The following is a 25,630-nucleotide window of genomic DNA, read 5'->3' as shown; positions in this document are numbered from 1 at the left end:
AACTCATCACAAATTAATTAGTGCTTTACTCTTTTACTCTTTTACTTGTTTCAGTCATTTGACTGTGACCATGCTGGAGCGCTGCCTTTAGTCGAGTAAATCGACCCCAGGACTTATTCTTTGTAAGCCTAGTACTTATTCTATTGGTCTCTTTTTGTCGAACCGCTAAGTTACGGGGAGGTAAACACACCAGCATCGGTTGTCAAGCGATGTTGGGGGGACAAACACAGACATACAAACACACATACATACATAAATATATACATATATATGATGGGCTTCTTTCAGTTTCCGTCTACCAAATCCACTCACAAGGCTTTGGTCGGCCTGAGGCTATAGTAGAAGACACTTGCCCAAGGTGTCACGCAGTGGGACTGAACCCGGAACCATGTGGTTGGTAAGCAAGCTACTTATCGCACAGCCACTCCTGCTTCATTATTTTTTTTATCATTTAAAAAAAAACAAAAACAGAAGATAGAAAAAGCTGACCTCCAGCTGGATTTGAACCCACATTATATAAACTCAAAGAAAATATGGCAAGTTAATTTGTCTATCATTCTGCTAACTCCTCTAAATATTACTCTTATATTTAGTCATCCTTCAATAATAATGTAAAGGTTGAGAGCATCCATTGAAAAACACTGTTCAGTTTCCTTTCCAATTAAATAACTTTATGTTACAATCTTATACTATGTGTATATTTCTTTCTTTCTATTGTGTATTACAATTATAGCATACATCTGTCTGTCTATTGTATGCCATAACAAGCATTAAGTCTATATAGTAATGTCTGTCAATTTATTCCTTCATAATAAATGTATTGTCGCTTTATTTCATGCGCACATTACAACCAGGGTAGGGCACCAAGGTATTTCAGCATTTTAGGCCAGCCCTCTTCATGTACTTCTATGATACGTACCCCTTTCTCCTAGCTCTATACTTTGCTCATTCCCCTACTATGTGCTCTCCATCTCCCAACCCTACAATCTGTGTCCCCCTTCTTCCAACCCTACAATTTGTATCCCCTTCTCCCAACCTCATAATCTGTGTCTCCTTCTCCCAGCTTTACAATCTGTGTCCCCTTCTTCCAACCCTACAATCTATGTCCCCTTCTCTCAACCCTACAATCTGTGTCCCCTTCTTCCAACCCTACAATTTGTGTCTCCTTCTCCCAACCTCATAATCTATATCCATTTCTCCCAGCCCTACAATCTGTGTCCCCTTCTCCCAATCCTACAATCTATGCCCCCTTCTCCCAACCCTAAAATCTGTCCTCCCTTCTCCCAGCCTTACAATCTGTCCCCCATTCTCCCAGCCTTACAATCTGCCCCCCCCTCTCCCAGCCTTACAATCTGTATCCCCTTCTCCTAGCTCTACAATGAAAACCCCTTTATTCCAGCTTCTGTTTTTTTTTATTCCTGCTATGTACAGCAACTTCTTTCAGCCCTGTAATGTCCACCCATTTCTCTCAGTCCTAAAATATGTACTCCCATCTCTCAGTCCTACAAAATGCTTCCCTTTTCCCATTTCCAAAATGCCTCACATTCTCCCAGTTCTACAAGGTTTCCCCAATTCTTCTAGTCTACAGTATGTTCACCCTTCTCCCATTGATACATGTAAGCCCTCAACCCTTCTCTCAGCCCTTACAATATATGTCCCCTTTTCTACTTTTTTGTTTCTACAATATTCTCCAGCCATCACTCTCTTTAAACCAGATGAGAAAAAAAAAACAAAACGCAGGGGGAAAGATTTATAATTAATTTACAAACAAGAAATGTATAATTTTATTGTCATGCGTCTCACCAAGAAAATCTGTTATCTGGTTAAATTTGAGATGTTTCATGCTGAATCATATGACAGGTTCATAACACCACATGTTATTCACATCTCTCTGACCCCTCCCCACCACCTCCACAGACCAGTGTCCTCCATATCCTTCTATTCCATGTGTGACCTCGCTTCTTTTCGTTCTATTATCAAGGCGTAGGAGTGGCTGTGTGGTAAGTAGCTTGCTTACGAACCACATGGTTCCAGGTTCAGTCCCACTGCGTGGCACCTTGGGCAAGTGTCTTCTACTATAGCCTCGGGCTGACCAAAGCCTTGTGAGTGGATTTGGTAGACGGAAACTGAAAGAAGCCCGTCGTATATATGTATATATATATATGTGTGTGTGTGTGTGTGTGTGTGTGTGTGTTTGTGTGTCTGTGTTTGTTTGTCCCCCAACATCGCTTGACAACTAATGCTGGTGTATTTACGTCCCCGTAACTTAGTGGTTCGGCAAAAGAGACCGATAGAATAAGTACTAGGCTTCCCAAGAATAAGTCCTGGGGTCGATTTGCTCGACTAAAGGTGGTGCTCCAGCATGGCCGTAGTCAAATGACTGAAACAAGTAAAAGAGTAAAGAGTAAGTTTTCATTACTAACTATAAAAAAATTTTCTTTTTATCACCAAATTTAAAGAAATTTTGGCAAAATTGTTTGGAATTTGTATGCTATTCCCACACTTTAATATCTGAAAGGAAAGCCTAATTTATTTAGAACAGTGATCCTCAATAATTTTTTTACCCCTATGAACACCTTATATTACTATTTTATTCTAGTGGACCCCTTTATCCATGGGTGCCAGTCGTCGAATTTAGTTCGATTTCGATTTCACTTGCCTCAACATGTCTTCGCAAACGGAGTTTAGAGTCCAATGAAGGAAGGTATGCATAAGTGGGCTGAATGTTTGTACACATGCGCCATACAGTCTGCCTTTTACTCTGAGTGAGAGGTCTTTTGTCACCAGCAGAGGTAAGGCTATTCTTATTCTAATTTGTCAAAATATTTTCGTTGCTTTGAGACTGCAACCTGTTCACTGACAAAATTCTGTGCTGCAAATTAAATTTAAATGTTGAAGTGAATCTAACGGTTTTTGTGTGATTTAAATGGCTTATTAAAACCTTGGATTTAAATACTATATACTACTTTAACTCCTAAGACACCTGGCAAAGCCAAAAAATGTGAATAAAAAAATTTGACAGTTAACACATAAAGCGCGACGGGCCACGATCGTGGCCACCAGGCACAGGTCGACAGGCCACGATTGTGGCCCAGATAGATGCATTTAATTTATGGGCGTTTGTTGGGGTCTAATGTAACTCAAACACTCTGATACCCTCCTTAATGCAAGGGCTTATGCCTATAGTGGAAAAGATTTTATAAAATGACGTAAAACAACGAAAAAAAAAAAATTAAAATTTGGTAGAAGGTCGGTAATTTGGGTCGGGGGGAGAGGCTAGTCAATTATACGAATTTGGATAATCAAGTGATACTTAATTTTTACCGACTCCAAAAGATGAAAAAGGCAAAGGTGACGTCGACGAATCGTTACAACTATTCGTAAGACATGGGGAGGAGGGGGTTAAAAAATTGATAAATATGGATTTTCGAAAAAAATATTTTAAATTTCTAAATGCGAATTACAAATGTTTCAGCTTGTAAGACACAAGAAAATAACGAAAAATGCTGAGAAGAAATAACATCTCAAAAGCCCAAAAGAAAAAAAAAAATTATTAATCTTAATCATGATAACTATTGTGAAAGTTTACCAATCGACTCTGACTGGATTCGAACTTATAACGTGAAGGGAAGTAACTCAATACTCCAAGACATTTTTGGCCGGATACTCCGGGTTTCTTTTGTTAACTACCGCCATAATTTCGTATATAAAAATATTTACACCCACTGAAATATCTCCATCCTTATAATATTGTATGAAATTGTATCAATTCTGTCCATCCGTAGATTCTCCTTTCTCTTTATAACATTTTTTCTGTTTGGAAGACGGAAGCTGAAGAGATTTCCCAGAATTCCATTCACCAGAAACATGACGAAAATGTCTGAACAGGTAAGAAAACATCTGGTTAATATTACAACAATAGCAAATACTCTGGCCATAAACAGAGACCCATATGTATACGGATGCATTGTTCAAAGACGGGTGTCTTTGAAAATATAATTACAAAAGTGTTTTTATATTCTCACGGTTTGTTTTTCTAGGTTAAAAGACGGACATCAGTTCCATCCATCATTTTGAGAAGTGCAAGTCACTCTGATGTGTTTTGTTGTTACCGGTGTTTTAACTCCTGGTCACTCCTGCTTGAGCACACCTATAGTCAAAGACGTTCCAGTTATGACCACCCTGTTTATTGTGCATATCTATAATTACACTCTCTGCTCTATATCCTTCCTTTTGTTTCCTTTTTAAAAGATTGTAACATGTGATTTCTCTGCTATTTCTACCACTGGTCAAGTACCGCATAGCGACTCCTTTGTTGCTGTTCCTCATGTTTTTAATTTGAGCCTATCGAATCATTTGACAACCACCCCCGTGGTTCTTGTCTTTATTCTTATTTATCTTTCCCCCGCCTCCAGTTCACTCATTATCCAACAGACCATATATGTTCTAATTGCAGCCATCCCACTTTTTTCGTCAGATATGATGTCCAGGATTAGATTCAGTCTTTTCTTTCCCCTGTTTTTATTAAGACGGAAGCGTACTCCAGCATATCTTGACTCAAATACATTCCCACATTGATTATTCCGTCTTTTTCCAGACAATGTACCTGGGACTACATAAACTAGTGTTTCCAATTTTTTTTAATAGTGTGTAATTTAAATAGTTCTCTGTTATTTCTAGCAAAGTAGTGTGCCTGCGTTAAGGCACATTCTCTATGTGAACAGCTGCTAATTAATTGATTAGTGAAATTTTTAATGATTGATGTGTCAACTGTTTATTTGACTGAATGAGAAAGAATGCTATATGACTAATTAGCGGTAACCCCCTCGCCAACGTATTACAGCGACTGACTTTGAATCAATGTTTACCCTTTCTACGTCTGACACAACTGCAGTGGCCTCTGTTTCTCCAAAGAACATAAATAATAATGGTTGCAAATTTTGGCCCAAGGCCAGCGATTTCGGGGGAAGAGAAAGTTGATTACATCGATCTCGGTCCTATGTTGGTATCTATTTTATTGACCCCAAAAGGAACAAAGATAAAGACGAGCACCTCGGAATTTGAACTCGGAACATAAAGACAAACAGAATGCTGTTAAATATTTTGTCCAGCATGCTAATGAGCAGAGGTAAAGAATATGTGCACCCGTTTTCGGCGTTACAAAAATCTTACCCCTAAACCCCGGGTGTGTGTTTTCTTTACTTTCACCTGCTAATGATTCTGCCAGCTCTCCACCTTATAAATAATAATAATATTTCTTTCGTCTATGGACCCAAGGCCTGAAATTCTGAGGGAGGGGATTAAGTCGATTCCATTGATCCCAGTGCCCAACTGCTACTCACTTTATCTACCCCTGAAAGGATGAAAGGCAAAGTCAACCTCGGTGGAATTTGAACTTAGAACGTAAAGACAGACAAAATGCTATTAGACTAATGATTCTGCCAGCTAACTGTCTTATAAATAATGGTAATAATAATGATAATATACTTTGTCTCTCGAGGCCTGTCTGATCCTTTTTTGTCCCTGTCACATTAAATGCTAATGCTAGTTGTTCTGCAGGTCTCCCTTCTGCCCTTAGAAGCCTCAGTTGAAGTACACTTTATTTCAAGTACTTAGATCAGGTCTGATGATAGATTCTGTGGTAACCACCATTATACTGTGGTAACCTGTCAGTCGTTGTTTCTTCATTATTTTCACTTTGGTTGGTGGACACCATCCGTCTCCTTGCTTTTGTGCGCTTTTATTGTGGTTTGCTCTCTTGCATACATTTGAGTCAGATCTTGGGTCCAACTTCTTTCGCTCAGACTTAGTGATGCTGCAAAAAGATTATGAGAACCGTGTTTAAATTAAATAAATGAGACACAGGAGAGAAAAAAAAAAAAAAAAAAGGCACTCAATGTATGTATGAAGAGCTCATTAATTTATTTAAATCTGTGACTTCACCCAACCCCAGTACTACTAAAAGTTTTTCTGTTTCTGTCGAAATGAGTTGTGACCTCACTGGTGCCATGCTGAACTGGCCTTTGCCTTTCCTTTGGATAACATTGGTGGTGTGGAGAGGAGAGGCTGGTTTGCATGGGCGACTTGCTGGTCTTCCATAAACAGCCTTGCCTGGACTTGTGCTTCGGAGGGGAACTTTCTAGGTCCAATCCATTGGTCATTCATGACTGAAGGGGGGGGGGGGGGGTCTTTACCCTATATATATATATATATATATATATATATATATATATCTCCAGCTGTAGAAACTCTGCCAAATTAGATTGGAGCCTGGTGTTGCCATCCGGTTTCACCAGTCCTCAATCAAATCGTCCAACCCATGCTAGCATGGAAGGCGGACGTTAAACGATGATGATATATATAAATAACCAGGTTTCAGTAGAGTTTCTCTTTAAGTAATATGGTGATGTGAAAATAAGAGAAACCCTTTCAAAATAAAGTACCCTTCTAACATACATGTCTAATACTATTAATAATTTTGTATTGTTTGCAGAAAATGGAGATTGATGAGGTTCCTATCCAACAGGATGGGATAAAGTCATATTATATCAGCAAAACTGAAGAGCTTCAAGTAAGTTTCAGATTTATTTTAGTTGTTGTTGTTGTTGTTCAGCTCCAGGTCAGCCCTGATTCAGCAGGCTTAGAATCAAAGGTGTTATAATCACATTTCACCTGTTGTATCCTCTGGCCTTCTTCAGTTGCCTGTCATATGGGGAACCAAACTCTTTATTAAATCTGTGGGGTGGTTTCTTTTCTTTCCATGGAACCTTTGAGAAGTGGACAGTAAAATGGGTCATCATCATGGGTTGGTCGGTTTGACTGAAGACCGATAAGTCAGGAGACTGCACCAGGCTCCAATCTGATCTGGCAAGGTTTCTACAGCTGGATGCCCTTCCTAATGCCAACCACCCTGAGAGTGTAGTGGGTGCTGTTTATGTGCTACCGGCATGGGAGCCAGTCAGGTGGCATTGGCATCAACCATGCTCAAATGGTGCTTTTTATGTGCCACTGGCATGGGCATCGGCTATGCCCGACTTGTGCTTTTTACATGCCACCAGCCACAACATTGATTTCACTTGACTCAACAGCATATTGCCTGATGATTGAAGAGTATTTTTAAACAAGCCGGTTATGTGACACTGGCATCGGCCATGGCTACAATCTCACTTGGCTTGCCGGGTCTTCTCAAGCACAGCATATCTTCAAAGGTCTCGGTTGCTTGTCATTGCCTCTGTAAGGCCCAATATTTGAAGGTCGTGCTTCATCATCTCATCCCAGGTCTTCTTGGGTCTACCACTTCCACAGGTTCCCTCCATTCCTAAGGTGTGACACTTTTTCACACAGCTGTCCTCATCCATACACAACACATGACCATACCAGCGCAGTCATCTCTCTTGCACACCACATTTGATGCTGCTTATGTCCAACTTTTCTCTCAGGGTGCTTACACTCTGTTGTGTATGCACACTGACATTATACATCCAGCAGATCAAACTAGCTTCATTTCTTTCAAGCCTATGCATGTCCTCAACAGTCATGGCCTTTGTTTCACTGCTTGCTTTTGGTCATTCAACCAGTCATTCAAGTTAGTGCTAGAAGGAAAATGACTATCTTTGGTTTCGAGACGGAAGGTAATCATTGGCCGGAGCAGTTTGAATGGGAAATGATGTCCCACCCACCATATTCACCAGACAATGCCCCATCTGTTCTAGATTTAAGAGATGAGGAATTATGTACATTATTTACAATTGACGGATATTTGTCATCATCTTGTTTGTTGTTAACACAACATTTCGGCTGATATACCCTCCAGCCTTCATCAGGTGTCTTGGGGAAATTTTGAACCTGGGTTCTCATTCCTAAGGTATTTTTCGATGTTATTATTATTATCATTATTATTATTCAGGTCATTGCCTGGAATTGAACTCAGAACCTTGGTGTTAGTAGCCTGTGCTCTTAACCACTATGCCTAATATGGCGTAGTGGTTAAGAGTGCGTGCTACTAACCCTAAGATTCCGAGTTCGATTCCAGGCAGTGACTTGAACACTAATAATAATAATAATAATAATATCAAAAAATACCTTAGGAATAAGAACCCAGGTTCAAAATTTCCCCAAGACACCTGATGAACAGAAATATAAAAAAACCGCATAATTTATGGGACGACCCAATATGTGTGTATAATATCATCATCAACATCATTTAATGTCCGTTGTCCACACTGGTATGGGTTGGACGGTTTGACCAGAGCTGGCAAGGTGGAGAGCTACACTAAGCTTCAGTTGTCTGATTTGGAATGGTTTCTACAGCTGGATGCCCTTCCCAATACCAACCACAAGACGGAGTGTACTGAGTGCGTTTTACATGGTACCAGCCATGGTACCACACACACACACACACACACACACACACACACACATGATAGATTTCTTTCAGTTTCCATCTATCCATCTATTCAATCTAGGGCTATAATAGAAAGTACTTACTTACTCCAGGTGCTGTGTTCTGGGACTGAACCCCAAACCTTGCAGTCGTGAAGCAAACTTCTTAAACACTCAATAACTATGCCTATTGTATAATAATTTTAAAATAACTCCACCTCAATCTTTACAGCTGAATAAGTGACCCCTGTTGTTTAATTATTCCTAAACACTTCTCAGACTTTTACAATTATCTTTTCAGTTGATCGTAACAGAAAAGACGCAGAATTTGCGCCGACTGGAAGCTCAGCGGAATGAACTGAATGCTAAAGGTATGTCAATTGTTTGCGATAGGTGTGTCTATTGTGTTAATTTTATAATTATTGGCTTCAGCTGTACATAATGAATCCAATGTTTCATAAAAGGATTTTGTTCTTATTGCCGTAGACATTCCTGTAAGACAATCCTTGTCATCTCTCGTTTCGTTGTCTTCCATCTCAGTTGTGCTTTGTCTCTGATCAAGGTGTATAAATGAATATACCCGCAAAAAAGTTTTCACTCCCATCTTCAATTCTCAAATATCTGCCAGTTAGAATAAAAACACCATCCAGGCTGTATTATCAAAAGTAAAGAAACACCCCCTCCCCTCCTAAAAAAGAAAAAAAAAAAAGAAAAACTAAAACCCTAAAATACTGCACCCCGTGAATGGTATTTTAAACCATTCAACCAACTTTATCTGATTATGAGAACTTTATCTGATTATGGAAACAATTATTTGAATGGAAAATTGTATGAATGAAGATTATTCAAAAGGACAATTAAGCTAAATGTTAATTATTCTAAATTTTTTTTATATTATTTTAGCAAAAATGATAAAATCAAAAATCTAGTACACAAATGATATTCATTTCGAATAATTGTTTTGTGAATAATTGTTTCTGAACAATTTCCATGATACGTTTTTACTTTGTTTGTCACTTGACCGTGGCCATGCTGGGGTACCACTTCGAACAGTTTTTAGTCGAACGAATCAACCCCAGTATTTTTTTCTTTTTTTTCTTTCTAAGCCTAGGGAGATTCAGTGTGACAGAATGTGACAAGGAAGGCCCTTTGAATTACAGGTACAGCTCATTTTTGTCAGCTGATTGGACTGGAGCAATGTGAAATGAAGTGTCTTGCTCAAGGATACAACATACCGTCAGGAATTGAACTCATGACCTCATGCTCACGAGCTAAATACCCTAACCGCTAAGCCACCCCCTTTCACTTTTAAAACAAAGAAACACAAGCCTTGCCCTTTTTCAGTTTCTGATTATCAAATACTCTCAAGGTTTTATTGACCTGGGGCTATAGTAGAAGACACTTGCCCAAGATGCCACACAGTGGGACTGAACCTGAGGCCATGTGGTTGAGAAGCAAACTTCTTGACCATGCAGCCGTTATTACTATTATCATAAATAATAAGAGGTTAATTTTTTACCTCCACCTCTTTGATGGTTGTTTGACTTTTGGAGTTGACAGCTGAGGTTATCCTTTCACTCTGGCACCAGGTGGAGCTAAGACCATTCAAAGATTGTTGTTGTTGTTGTTTAGCCCCATGTCAACCGTGATGTTATTTAAACTCTGGTCAACTTTGATTGAGCATATTTTTGATCAAGGGCATTCCAGCCCCAATTATCCAGCTTTTTCCTATGTGTAGAGAAGGGTGTGATTTGCAGGAAATTAGGCTGCTATTTTTAGCAGATTGGTCACTTACAGCCACTCCTCCTTTGAGTCGGCTATACTGTTGTTGTTGTTGTCCAGTAACATTAGTCCCTTGATTGCCTCTGATTGCAGTTCGTATGTTGCGGGAAGAGTTACAGCTGTTACAAGAACAAGGGTCATATGTTGGTGAAGTTGTCAAACCTATGGACAAGAAGAAAGTTCTGGTGAAGGTAGGTCAGTCTTTCTTAAACACCTCTCTGTGTGTTAGTGTGTGGGAACAGTGTTGTTGAACTTGTTTAGTCCCAGTTTGGCCCTTATTTATTAAGGGCTGCAGAAGAGAGTGTTGTTGTATTTGCTTAGTCCAAGGCTGGCTCTGAATTGTTAAGGGCCACAGTGGAGAGACACAGGTGGTGTTCAGCTGAACTGAACCTAAAACCACACACAAGCACATATATGTATGTGTGTTATTTCTTTACTACCCACAAGGGGCTACACACAGAGGGGACAAACAAGGACAGACAAACGGATTAAGTTGATTATATTGACCCCAGTGCGTAACTGGTACTTATTTAATCGACCCCGAAAGGATGAAAGGCAAAGTCGACCTTGGCGGAATTTGAACTCAGAACGTAGCGGCAGACGAAATACTGCTAAGCATTTCGCCTGGCATGCTAACGTTTCTGCCAGCTCTCCGCCTTATGTATGTGTGTGTGTTTGCCAGTATGGACAATGGACGTTAAATGATGATGATGATGATCATCATTTAACGTCCGCTTTCCATGCTAGCATGGGTTGGACGATTTGACTGAGGACTGGTGAACCAGAAGGCTGCACCAGGCTCCAATCTGATTTGGCAGAGTTTCTACAGCTGGATGCCCTTCCTAACGCCAACCACTCCGAGAGTGTAGTGGGTGCTTTTACGTGCCACCGGCACAGGAGCCAGTCCAGCGGCACCGGAGTTAACATACTATGGACAAGAAGCCTCTTCACCCATTCTACATGGCACATTCCTTGGATAATGGAACTGCAATTGTAACATCCAACATATATTATTCTTTTAATTTCCCTTTATACTTTCTATATCTCTCCCTTTCCAAAATAACTCCTTATATTGAACTCTACTATTTCCTTCTATTTAACTCTCTCACATCGTCTCTGGTGAAGGGATATCCCACATATCCCTGAAACAGCTGTAAGACTACCTCCCTCTTTATAAATGCCCTAGAAATTCCACACAGCCTTGGCTTTGTGGTCTCATTTTATTTAACATACATGCTCACACACAACCTGCATTAGACTCCTCACTCATACTATTATCGAACCGAGAGTCTAACTACTGTCCTTCTGTAGCACTTACATAGCCTCACCTGCCATTTTGAGTCTTCTGGATACCAAAACTCCTCACACACACATGCATGCATTACTGAATTACCTTCCTTAACATTACAGGTACACCCCGAGGGAAAGTTTGTGGTCGATGTGGACAAGAACATTGACATCAATGACGTCACTGCAAACAGCAGAGTTGCCCTGCGCAATGACTGCTACACTCTGCACAAAATCTTACCCAATAAAGTAAGTGACCACTGTTTCCTTGTTTCTTTTCTTTTTTTCTTTTCACTATAATCATCATCATCGTAATGTATATTTAAAAAAAATTTATGTATGTCTGTATTTAAATGTTTAAGCATTGGCTGTGTGGTAAGTGGTCTGTTTACCAACCACACGGTTGACTGCTCTCACGAACCAGATTACTACAAATGAACCCGACTGCTCTCAAAAGGTAAAAAGAAAAAGGAAGAATAATCCAGAATCCTTGTCCAGTACTGGATTGATCCCAAAATCTAACCAGTTTGTGCCAGTCACAAGGCCAAACATCTCTGAAAGTTTCATCTGAATCCATCCAGCGGTTCTTGAGATATCTTGTCCATGGACAAACACGACTGAACACAATACCTACACCTTTGCTAAGGCAGAAGTAATAATAATAATATTATTATTATTATTGAGTATAGCATTATGAAGTTTTGTCTTATCTTCCAGGTTGACCCATTAGTGAGTTTGATGATGGTGGAGAAAGTTCCAGACTCTACTTATGAGATGGTTGGTGGACTTGATAAACAGATCAAAGAAATCAAGGAAGTGATAGAGCTGCCTGTGAAACACCCAGAACTCTTTGAAGCTCTTGGCATTGCTCAACCAAAGGTAAGCATGTAATATCTTCCATGTCTAGATGCTGCCCTGTCTCATCTCCTTTCCATCCTCTGTGTGTGTGTGTATGTGTGTACACACACATGCACATTTTATTCTTTTACATGTTTCAGTCATTTGACCGTGGCCATGCTGGAGCACCACTTTATAGGGTTTTAGTTGAAGAAATCGACCCTAGGACTTTGTAAGCCTAGTACTTATTCTATCGGTCTTTTGTGCTGAACTGCTAAGTTACAGGGACGTAAACACACCAACATCGGTTGTCAATCAATGGTGGGGAGACACACACACACACACACGATGGGCTTCTTTCAATTTCTGCTTACCAAATCCACAGCTTTGGTCAACTTGAGGCTATAGTAGAAGACACTTGCCCAAGGTGCCATGCAATGGGACTGAACCCAGGACAATATGGTTGGGAAGCAAGCTTCTTACCACACAACCACACCTATGCCTATATATATATATATATATATATATATATATATATATATATATATATATATATATATATATATATTGCTTAATAAAGAGAATGAATGGGAGGAAGAGAGCCTGCCTTATGTCGACCCAATAGAGGGACCAGCTATCCGAGTTAATAGTACCAGGGTAGATAAAGCAATTAAGAGTATGAAGACCGGGAAAGCCCCCGGCCCATCAGGAATCACTGCAGAGATGCTCAAAATATCTGGCAGTGTTGGCTATAGCCTAGTCACCCGTATTACGAACCAGGTGATACACGAAGGAGTCATACCCAATGACTGGTGTAGCAGCATCATAGTCAACTGCTACAAAGGTAAAGGTGACGCTTTAGATACAAATAATTACAGAGGCATCAAGCTGTTAGATCAGGTTATGAAAGTTACAGAGAGAGTCATAGCTCAACTAATTAGGGAGCGAATCAATTTAGATGAGATGCAGTTTGGGTTCGTGCCAGGTAAAAGCACTACTGATGCCTTATTTCTAGTGAGACAGCTGCAGGAGAAATACCTAGCTAAGGATAAACCTCTGTACCTGGCTTTCGTTGACATGGAGAAAGCCTTTGACAGGGTCCCCCGATCCCTTATCTGGTGGTCAATGAGGAAACATGGGATAGAAGAATGGTTAGTGAGAGCTGTGCGAGCCATGTACAGAGATGCTGCCAGTAAGGTGAGGATTGGAAATGAGTATAGCAATGAATTCCGGGTAGAGGTAGGGGTCCACCAAGGTTCCGTCCTCAGCCCCCTCTTATTTATCATAGTCCTCCAGGCAATCACAGAGGAGTTCAAGACAGGTTGCCCCTGGGAACTCATCTATGCTGATGACCTTGCCCTAATTGCGGAACCACTATCAGAACTAGAGAAGTTTCAGGTGTGGAAGCAAGGTCTAGAATTGAAGGGCCTTAGAGTCAACCCAGCTAAAACCAAAATCCTAATAAGTAGGAAGGTAGATAAAACACAAACCCCTTCAGGTAGATGGCCCTGCTCAGTATGTAAAGGAGTAGGTAGTAACTCTATAAGATGTACCCGGTGCAAGCTATGGACACATAAGAGGTGCAGCAACATCAAAGGCAGGTTAACTAGCAAGTTAGTTTTTGTTCGTGGCAGAGGTTCAGGTGCAATAAAGACTAAACAAACAGGAAACAACTTCTATCTCATTCCAGGGTGAAAAACTAGAGGTAGTCGATAGCTTCCGCTATCTGGGCGACAAAGTTAGTAGTGGGGGTGGGTGCGCTGAAAGTGTAACTGCTAGAATAAGAATAGCCTGGGCAAAGTTTAGAGAGCTCTTACCCCTGCTGGCGACAAAGGGACTCTCACTCAGAGTAAAAGGCAGACTGTATGACGCATGCGTACGAACAGCCATGCTACATGGCAGTGAAACATGGGCTGTAACTGCTGAGGACATACGTAAGCTCGCAAGGAATGAAGCCAGTATGCTCCGTTGGATGTGTAATGTCAATGTGAATACCCGTCAGAGTGTAAGTATCTTGAGAGAAAAGCTGAACATTAGAAGCATCAGTTGTGGCGTGCAAGAGAGACGATTGCGCTGGTATGGACATGTGGTGAGAATGGAGGAGGATAGCTGCGTGAAAAAGTGCCACACCCTAACAGTTGAGGGAACCCGTGGAAGAGGTAGGCCCAGGAAGACCTGGGCTGAGGTGGTGAGGCAAGACCTTCGTACATTGGGCCTCACCGAGGCGATGACTACTGACCGAGACCTTTGGAAATGTGCTGTGCGTGAGAAGACCCGGCAAGCCATGTAAGATCGTTGCCAGTGCCCCTGGACTGGCTCTTGTGCGGGTGGCACATGAGATGCACCATTTTGAGCGTGGCCCTTGCCAGTACCGCCTGACTGGCTCCCGTAGGATTTTCGAGTAAGATCGTTGCCAGTGCCCCTGGACTGGCTTGTGCGGGTGGCACATAAAAGACACCATTTCGTGCGGGTGACACGTAAAAGCACCCACTACACTCTCTGAGTGGTTGGCGTTAGGAAGGGCATCCAGCTGTAGAAACTCTGCCAAATTAGATTGGAGCCTGGTGTTGCCATCCGGTTTCACCAGTCCTCAGTCAAATCGTCCAACCCATGCTAGCATGGAAAGCGGACGTTAAACGACGATGATGATGATGATGATGATATATATATATATATATATATATAACTGTATCAACCAGTTTTGAACAACGCCTCCCTCACTGACTAGGCCAGCAACCCTCCTGACTGGAATACCAGTCCATTGCAGGGTCACCCCATTGACAGCTGAGTGGACTGGTGCAATGTAGAATGAAGTGTTCTGTTTAAGAACACTTTGTACCACCTGGTCTGGCAATCGAAATCATGATCTCGTGATCATGAGTGCAACCCCCCGTAACGACAAGGCCATGTGCCCTCATATAAATGTATTGCCATTTTATTAACCTTGTAACGGGATGTTGAAGTTTTCTTGGTCAGGTAATAAAATGTTAACGGATCATATCTGTTTGGAATAGAAGACTTTAATGTGTTTTTGCTTGATGTACCCAAGTTTTATTTTGCCCTAGATTTATTGATATAATAAGTTTACACAAAGTTTGTCGGCTTGTTTTCATCATCAAAATCATCATTTAATGTCCACTTTTCCATGCTGGCATGGGTCAGACAGTTTGACTGGAGCTGATAAGCCTGAGAGCTGCACCACGTCCCATTGCCTGTTCTGGCATGCTTTCTACGACTGGATCCCCTTCTTAATGCCAACCACTTTACAGTGTGTATTGGGTGCCACTTACATGATGCTGGCAATCGCCATGACTACGATTTCACTTTGTTTGGCGAATCTTCTCAAGCACAGCATTTCACCAAAGGTCTCAGTCACTTGCCATCACCTCTGCTTACGAACTATGTTCGTAAAGTGAGCTTTTTAACCACATAGCTACACTCTTGGGGTGGTTGGCATTAGGAAAGGCATCCAGCTGTAGAAACTTTGCCAGATCAGATTGGAGCCTGGTGCAGCCTTCTGGCTCGCCAACCCTCAATCAAACTGTCCAACCCATGCCAGCATAGAAAGTGGATGTTAAACGATGATGATGATGATGATGATGACAGCAGGAATTAACTTCAGAGCTAAAAGAGCTGGAAGAAATGTTGCAAAGCCATTTCTGTCCAAAATTCTAATGGTTCTGGCAATCTCTCTAGAAGAGAAGAAATTTTAATAATTGTGTAAGAAATTCAATGAATAAATTTTGTTAATCTGTGTATATTACTAAAAAAAATGTCTGGTTCTCTTTTCAGGGAGTACTTTTATATGGCCCACCTGGCACAGGTAAAACCCTGTTGGCCAGAGCTGTAGCCCATCATACAGAATGTACTTTCATCAGGGTGTCTGGTTCAGAATTGGTGCAGAAATTTATCGGAGAAGGTTCCAGAATGGTACGGGAGCTTTTCGTCATGGCCCGGTAAGATTCTGTTATTGAGATTCTGTTGAGACAATGGGTCACGCCTCTTACTTCTTCATTGTCCCTTAGGTCTGTGTTTGATTTAACCCCTCTACCACCACCACCACCATCGAAGAGGAATTATTGATCAAATGTTAAAACAAAAATATAATGAATGGAAACAAAACAATTTTTCTATACATACCTTATTTTCCGACATACAAGTCGATCGTCCAAATCCTGCTTCATTTCATATGGAATTTTTGGTCCTTCATTTCCCATTGCTGCAGTCCACTAAGCTGGTAAACAAGTATAATCCTGCGAATGACCGATGTCCGGTCCAAGGAGGAATCTCTATACACCAGAGAAACTTGGAAACCAGCCCTAATACTCCTTATGGAGTAATGTGGAAGAACCACTTTATCTAGTGCATCAATTTTTAAGCTGGTAGATATAGCTGTTATTTCTAGCACTTCAAGCGACCAGGTTTGTTGTTTAATACGACCAAGTTTTCTTGATGTTTGATGGAGTCTGCTAAGAGATGAAAGCCACAATATCTAGGGTAAATGAGATATAACCACACTTGTTGCTCTATCTCTTATTGGATATCCTTACTCTTTGTAAATCTCTCAATGGGAGATATTCAGCAACAGTACTCTAGAGTAAAGATCATTTGCCAACATAACGTGGCAGTCCTGGTTTAGGACGAATGTTGCTGTAATTTAGCCCCAGGAGACATCGTCTCCAGTTCCCCGACATAATCTGTGTCCTTATATATTCAAACAAAGGCATTTAGCACCCCAACTCGACTCAAAACAATATCTGTGTATTAACCATTCTCAAGTCAAAACATGACAAAGGGAAATAACCCGGGAATCGTGATCCACATCTTGTTTTGAGTTGAGTGGGATTACTAAATGCCCTTGTTTGAAAATGTAAGGACACAGATCGTGTCGTATAGCCAGCTGGAGACGATGTCTCTTGGGGCTAAATTACAGCAACATTCGTCCTAAACCAGGACTGCCAGGTTATGTTGGCAAATGATCTTTACTTTGGATATCTTTGGTACATCACATAATTATCCTCTTCCTCATACGATCATCCCTATCACCACCTTCGTCATCCTGCTGTCCAAATGGTTCTTTTCTTTGTGATACTTCATACCTTTACCTGATATTTTTTTCCATTCACCCTTCAAAAAAAAAAAAGTTTTTTGTTTTTAGTTCACTCACTTCTTCTGTTACCGTTTCAGGGAACATGCTCCGTCTATAATATTTATGGATGAAATTGATTCTATTGGCTCTTCTCGTTTGGAAGGAGGATCTGGTGGTAAGTACTTTTATTGTACATCAGACAGTGCAAACACACACACACGCACACATGCAGAGATATACACATACAGATAGAAAGAGGGGGGTAGAGAAGAGACCTTGCTGTTAATTGAATATGATCGACATAAACACTTTCCTTTTCCTCCTGCACACAGGGGCAGGTATGGCTGTGTGGTAAGAAGTTTGCTTCTTAACTACATGGTTCTGGGTTCAGTCCCACTGTATGACATCTTGGGCTGACCAAAGCCTTGTGAGTGAATTTTGTAGATGGAAACTGAAAGGAACTTGTGTGTGTGTATCCCCCCCATGTGACAACTGGTGTTTGGCAAAAGAGACTGACAAAATAAGTACCAGGTTTAAAAAGTTAAAAAGGGACAGTGCCCCAGCATGAAACAAGTAAATGATCAACAGTAAGCACAATCGGAAATATGCTCTTTCTCTCTCTTTCTCTCTTTCTCTCTCTCTCTCTCTCTCTCTCTCACACACTCTCACACACACAGTCAGAGAAATGGGGAGGGAGAGAATCATCGTCGTTTAACGTCCGTTTTCCATGCTGGCATGGGTTGGACGGTTTGACAGAAAACTGGTAAGCTGGAGAGCTGTACCAGGTTCCAAGCTGATTTGGCATGGTTTCTACAGCTGGATGCCCTTCCTAACGCCAACCACTCCAAGAGTATAGTGGGTACTTTTTACATGCCATTGGCACGGGTGCCATTGATGTAACACCACCATTGGCCAGGACCGTGATCTCACTTGGCTTGACAGGTCTACACAAGCACGATATACCCTTTTCTACTCTAGGCACAAAACCCGAAATTTTGGGCGAGAGGGCCAGTTGTTTAGATCGACTCCAGTACGCAACTGGTACTTAATTTATTGACCCCGAAAGGATGAAAAAGTAAAGTTGACCTCGGCGAAATTTGAACTCAGAACGTACAGACAGACGAAATACCGCTAAGCATTTCGCCCGGCGTGCTAACGTTTCTGCCAGCTCGCTGCCTTTTACAAGCACAGTCTATAACCAAAGGTCTCGGTCACCTGTCACTGCCCCTGTGAGGCTCAACACTCAAACGGTGCTTTTCACATGCCACCAGCACAAGTGCCCGTCAGACAGCACTGGCATCGACCACAAGACTACGGTTTCACTCGACCTGGCAAGTCTTCTCCAGTACAGCACATCGCCCAACGTCTGAAGGGTGCTTTTTACGTGCCAGTTACGCGACACGGGCATTGGCGACAACTACAATCTCACTTGGCTTGACGGGTCTTCTCAAGCACGGCGTATCTCCAAGAAATATTAAAACGTCTGTGAAATAAGCTGATGTCACATCAACGTCAAATAAGCGGGCCAAAGGGCCAAACCAAATCGTTTCATACTCTTACTTGACATTGCCAGAAGAATAAAAGACGTGAAAGTTGACTCCAGTAGGAGTTGAACTCGGAACATAAAGGGACATAACTCTATTTTGAAGTACTCTACTGTCTCTGGTACTCCACTCTACGAAGGGAGTATTAAAATTTAGTGTACTTTTTTTTTGTAAATTATTCATCGCCTTGAAGAAGAAACAGAAGTAACATTATTTTAAAATATTTCGTTGTCACAACTGTTGAACATTGCTTATTTTGTGTTGCCATCGCGTTGTATATTTTACCAAATACGAATTATTCCCCTTGGAAAGCATTAAAAAAAAAATGTATGATGGAAGGGAAGCTACTCTTGCTGAAATTTTGTTTAGCAATATTTTCGGATTGGCTGCAGTCACATTGCCTAAAATATCCGTTAAATTAACCCTTCCACCGATGTAGGAGTAGGTTCTAAAAGATGTTGTGGTTGAACTTCTTAGGAAAATGTTTCTTGAGAAAAAAAGAGGGAAATTTTTGAGTGAGATATAGAATTAGGTGGGCAAATAGAATTGGGCGATACTTTTTAATAAGGGAGTCAGATGAATGTGACAGAGATGGATAACTAGAAGGGAGTACAATAGGCGAAAGCTTTGGATAGCGTAGGTGTACTTTAATAGTTGAGAGGAAGAGGGGCGGTTCTTTATAAATGTCTTCCAACCAGGTAGGGTCAGATGGAATTTAAGTAGATTTTCTAATTTACGAGAGTAGAGTGTGATGTCAAAGTGATTTAGCTGCTATTACCAGCATAGATTTAATGTTGATGTTGTTGTGTGTTTCTGTTACAGGCGACAGTGAAGTACAGAGAACCATGTTGGAGTTACTGAACCAACTTGATGGGTTTGAACCAAAACAAAACATAAAGGTAAGCCCCCCCCCCCCCCCTCACACATATATGCTGGTGATATTGGGTTTTCTTGCCCTGACATCATGTGATAGTTGTAAGCAAGTGTTGTAATGCAAGCAGTGTTGTTTGTTTCCAATATTCTGTGAGAATATTTTTCTGATTGTGGGGGAATATTATCTTACAATGACAATGATGATGATGATGATGGGAACGTGTGAGGGTTAGTGACAGGAAGGGCATCCAGCTGCAGAAAATCTGCTTCAGTAAACTGTCTGACCCATGCAAGCATGGAATAGTGATGTCATGTCAACAAGACGTACACACACACACACACACACACACACACACACACACACACACACACACACGATGGGCTTCTTTCAGTTTCTGTTTACTAAGTCCACTCTCAAGATTATTGTTGGGCCAGGGCTATAGTTCAAGATGCTTGTCCAAGGTGCCATGCAGTGGGACAACCCAGAACCATGTGGTTGGGAGGCAAACTTCATACGACATACCTGCATCTCATTGATTGTGTCAAGTAAGACATAAACGTCTTGAAAACGGTCATAACAGGTGACAGCTCATGGGTACACAGCCATAACCCCGAAACTAAGGCAAAAATGAAATCCCACTTGGAAGGAACAACATTCCAAGATGTTCTATATTTTAGAGATGAGGAATTATTTACATTGGATGGTTATATGTCCTCATCTTGTTTATTGTTACCACAATGTTTCGGCTGATTTACTCTCCAGCATTCATCAGGTGTCCTGGTAGAATTTTTGAATCCAACCCTGGGTATAGCTGATCATATATGGAAAAGTGGAGACCACATTCCCCTGTGAGATGAAGTTAAAATAATAGACAGAGAACACCACTGGAAAATATGAAAACTAAAAGAGTCAGCACATATGTTAGGACACAATAATCTCCTAAGCAGACCTAGTGCAGATATGAGTAGAAAATGGGAACCGGTATTAAGGAAGGATAGGAAAATATTAGGTTTATAAGCCCTAAAATTCACTCTATAATTGCCCATGGGCATATACAGGGTGTCCACAAAGTTTGGGTACATAGGGATTAACACATACTTTTAGAAATTATTATTTCTTATATTTAATTGTTTATGTTATGATTTTATTTACTCCATGTAGCCAGACCTTGTGGACACCCTGTAGCATAATGGTTAAGAGTGTGGGCTACTGACTCCAAGATTGCGAGTTCTATTCCAAGCAGTGCCTTGAATAAATAAAAATAATAACATCAGCAACAAATACCTTAAGAATGAGAACCCAGGATTGGGTTCAAAATTCTATCAGGACACCTGATGAAGGCTGGAGAGTAAATCAGCCAAAATGGGGTAACAACAAACAAAATGAGGACACACATCCATCCAGTATGAATTAGCATTCCAAGATGTTGAGAAAATCCATGGGAACGCAACAAGGCAGCTATTCACTATCCCCAAAAAAGGAGATCCAGGAATGGATGATGCTGGATAAAGTGTGTGGCTTTAGAGGGAGAGTATTTTAAGGAGATTAAATGGTGAATTGATAGGTGTTGTTGTTTTTTTTTAAAAGCATCAATCTTGATACTTTTTGATCAAACCTTGTACAGTCGAACCATGACTGGCTCCCATGCTGGTGGCATGTAAAAAGCTCTATCCAAACGTGACTGTTGCCAGGGCCGCCTGACTGGCTCCTCTGCCGGTGGCATGTAAAATGCACCCACTACACTCTTGGAGTGGTTGGCATGAAGGGCATCCAGCTGTAGGGACATTGCCAGATCAGATTGGAGCCTGGTGCAGCCACTGGCTTTCCAGACCTCAGTCAAACTGTCCAACCCATGCCAGCATGGAAAGCAGATGTTAAACGATAATAATGATGTTACATTTAGTTTCTATCTCTCTCTCTCTCTCTATATATATATATATATATAAAAATGAGAATGTGTGTCTGTCTGTCTGTCTGTGTGAATCCCTAAAACTCGAGAACTACGCAACCAATTTCATTCAAATTTTACAGATGCCTTACTTAGGGTTCCAGTTGTGTTTTAGTCAAAAAAAATTTTAACTTCTTGCAGAGTTCGAGCCCACAGCAACATAATATCTCCTCCACTATTTAAGTATTGCGTGTCAAAAGTGAAACAAAAACACTCATGTCAAATACTTTCACTTTAAAAATGAAACTATTCTACTAACTGAAACAATCACATTTCGATACCGTAATGACAGATACTTTCAGAGAGAGAGAGAGAGAGATGTATATGTATACATATAGATGTATATGTACACGTTATTCCACTAACTGAAACAATCACATTTCGATACTTTCAGAGAGAGAGAAAGAGATGTATATGTATACATATACATGTATATGTACACGTATATACATAGATATATATATATAGATCTATATGCATACATGTATATGTATACACATGTGTAGATGTATATATATAGATGTACATGTAATATGTACACATATATACATATATATACATGCATACAGATATCTATACATATATACACCCATCACACACAAACACATGCACACAAACACACACATTAGTCATTTGTTTTCTTATCCAAAACTACGTCAAAAGTACTGAACGGATCTTTATGAAATTTGGAAATTATATTCTATGTATAACGGCCATAACTCCCATGAAAATTCATATATTTTTGATGTTGATGAAATTTTAACCCGAACATAACAGGTGAGCATTATTTGTAATTCAACGGTACAACAGTGTAAGACTACCCTTTCAGATATACTTTCATTGTGATTTCTGCAATGTGGTGCATAAATTGTCAAGTAAATGAGACGCATCTTTGCCTCCACTGATTCACTTGCAAAGTGTTGAGTAAAATTATTTCGTTGCAGACCTCCTTTGGGTCTTTTTATTGTCACTACGACACACATAGTCCCCAGTTGGTAACATTGATTTCAAGGCCCTCCTAGATGAGAGACTGGCATTCCACTTAATGTCTATGTTCCATGCTGGCATGGATTGGAGAGTTATTAATGTAGAAATATGGTATCGTAGCTACTAACAGTTGAGGGTTGCGTAGTCTAGACGGCGTTTTTAGATTTCATTATTCTCTTTAACCCGGGCAAAGCCGGGTATTTCTGCTAGTATATATATATAGCTGATGAAGGAATAATTCCAAGTGGCTATCTGTTTTCCTATGTGTTCGTTCCGTTGTCTGTAGTTCATTGTTCTAACGTCCTGTACCCTGATATGCATCTATATACACATGTAGATGTAAGTATGTACATATATGTGTGTATACATGCATATATATTCTTTGTATTATATATATATATATATATATATACACACACATCCACAACCCTCCCAAGTATATGGGCACAGAAGCAGAGCAGATGGCCATCTGTCTGTCTATCTATCTATCTATCTATCTATATATGTATGTCTGATCTGTAAATATATAGATACAAATTACGTATCGAGTGTGTATGTGTTGTATAATGTGTTGTATAAATATGTTCAATGTTGAGTTTGTATTTTTCTGTTTCAGGTCATCATGGCTACCAACAGAATCGACATCTTGGACCCTGCTTTGCTACGTCCTGGACGTATCGACAGAAAGATTGAATTCCCTCCACCCAATGAAGAGGTCAGTCTGTACAACATTTGTTTACTTCATGGTCATTTCTCCTCCTTCTTGTTATTATTGTTGCTAAAACTGAGGCAGTGGAGCAAGACCTGGTTCTCCGATCCATCGGATCCTGTCCAAACAGCCAACCCATGGCAGCATGTGGAAGATTGGATGACTGTGTATGGGTATCTTTCAGCTTCTTTCACCAAATCTACTCATCACGGATTAGATTGACCCAGGGCCTATTGGAAAAGATATTTGCCCAAGGTGTGCTGTGGGACTGAACCTGGGATTAGTCTAGCTATAGTAGAAGACATTTGCCCAGGGTTTCACTTGGGGGTATTGAACCCAAAACCACATGGTTGGGAAGCAAGCTTCTTAACCACACTGCCGCATCTGTGACTATTATAATGATAATATCAAAAGGATGATGAGCAAGAAAAAAGCATTTTGGGTGAGATTATTGTTGTGAGGGAGGGTGACCAGAATTCTCCTGGACGAAGAACAGATCTCCTCCACTGGTGACTCTCCTCTCTTGAAATATCAAATATCATGTATGAAGTTGCCATCTTGAAACCCCTTTTTCTACTTCATGGTTGGAGGAGGAGTGGCAGTAGTGGTGAGAGGTGACAGTGTGCTGTGGCTGGAGGAGTGATGGTGATGGAAAGGTGACAGCACTTTATGGTGTGTGTGTGGTGGGGGACAGGTGGCGATAGTGATGAAGTGACAACACTCCATAGAATGGAGGAGGCACTTCATATTGTTGCTGTTACATATACAGCTCTGGTTTCTCTAGTAAAAAGCATTTCCTTCACACACGCACACGCGCACGCGCACGCGCGCGCGCACACACACGGAAGATAAAATAAGTGTCGTATTGGCAAGATTGATTTTCAATTTTCTGGATATTATATTTTATTAATTACATTATTGATTACCTTTACAACAAAGACAGCGATTGTAACGACAGCTGTAACAACAACAATAATAATAATAATAAAGGTAGCCATTATCAACAACAACCATCACAACGTTTAAATATTTTTATTTGTTTTGTTATGTTGAACTTGTTATCTCATTAGTGATAATAGGATGATTGTATGGTTATGTGTGGATCTATTAACACACACACACACACACACACACACACACACACACACATATAGATATATATATATATATATATATATATATATATATATACCCATGTGTAAATGTGTTATAATTTACACATATATGCATACAGTTAAGATCTTGGACTTGCATTACTCCACCCCTCCACCTCCACTATCATCATTATCACCATGGTAATTACCTGTGCTCTCATCATCATCTTAACCTTTGTTACCTTTACATTCTCTTGTTAATTTTCCCAATTGTTAAGAGTTTCATTGGTCTGCAGCGCATGCACGCGCACACACACACACACAGTGTCCCTTTGTTAATCCCCTTGCATCATTTTGTCTGTGGAGCCCAACATCGTTGGCGCTAATGATGTCATTTCCTTCCCTCTGAGCCCTTTGTTGTCTCTCTCTCTCTCTCCGGTCCCCTCCAACATGTGTACCCCTTTGGTATTTAAACCAGCCACATCCGGTGTAAAAATTCTACCAGTTTTATGTTGAAACTGGCCAGATCCAGCCTCTCACACCTACCCTACAATATCATTCTAAAAAAATCAACAATCGTGTCATTGAAAACTCAAAGCTGTGAGATAATCCCTGATTAATTCAAACCAATGTGAATAAACAGGTACTGCATTTGACAGAGTAATCTGAATGCTAAAGAGATATACAGGCATACCTTGGTTTAAGTCGTTCTCGATGATACGTTGGTTTTCAAAAATAATATATGGAAAAATAAAAATCAAGTCCAGTCATTTTACTCAACTTTACGTCTGTCTTTGGAATCGTAAAAATCACTAGGAAACCATTAAAAGCACATAAAATCATGTTATTGTGCAATAAATAAGAATAAAAGCATATAAAATCATATTAAAATACGTACAATAAATGTTAAGATAGACACCATAAAGTAGTGTAGCTTAGTGAACGAAATCATGAAATCTGTTGTATTGTCTTCTTTATCGGTCTTTCGGTGCTCAAGTTGCACTGCAGTTCCAATATCTACCGTTCAGTGTTACTCGTGATTCCTGCGATTGCTTTGAATTCAGATTTGTTTACGTCTGTTTGTCGGCTAATTTCTC

General features: G+C 40.4%; 1 protein-coding gene across 1 annotated transcript in view; it reads left to right on the top strand.

Annotated features, from left to right (window-relative positions):
* Positions 1–3,854: 3,854 nt before the first annotated feature.
* LOC106869833 (26S proteasome regulatory subunit 8) overlaps positions 3,855–25,630 on the top strand; it is a 37,842-nt gene continuing 16,066 nt past the window's right edge. Inside the window, exons 1-10 of the mRNA XM_089357998.1 lie at positions 3,855–3,888; positions 6,494–6,571; positions 8,684–8,753; positions 10,258–10,355; positions 11,575–11,700; positions 12,169–12,330; positions 16,081–16,244; positions 17,476–17,552; positions 19,744–19,820; positions 23,347–23,445. Of these exons, the coding sequence (XP_089214124.1) occupies positions 3,868–3,888; positions 6,494–6,571; positions 8,684–8,753; positions 10,258–10,355; positions 11,575–11,700; positions 12,169–12,330; positions 16,081–16,244; positions 17,476–17,552; positions 19,744–19,820; positions 23,347–23,445 (972 nt within the window). The 5' untranslated portion in view covers positions 3,855–3,867. The remainder of the gene's footprint in view (positions 3,889–6,493; positions 6,572–8,683; positions 8,754–10,257; positions 10,356–11,574; positions 11,701–12,168; positions 12,331–16,080; positions 16,245–17,475; positions 17,553–19,743; positions 19,821–23,346; positions 23,446–25,630) is intronic.

Source organism: Octopus bimaculoides, chromosome 9 (genome assembly GCF_046866305.1).
Source record: "Octopus bimaculoides isolate indiv1 chromosome 9, ASM4686630v1, whole genome shotgun sequence".
Classification (NCBI taxonomy): Eukaryota; Metazoa; Mollusca; class Cephalopoda; order Octopoda; family Octopodidae; genus Octopus; species Octopus bimaculoides.
The sequence above is the reverse complement of the archived record's forward strand: the minus strand, read 5'-3'. Positions and strand labels throughout refer to the sequence as shown.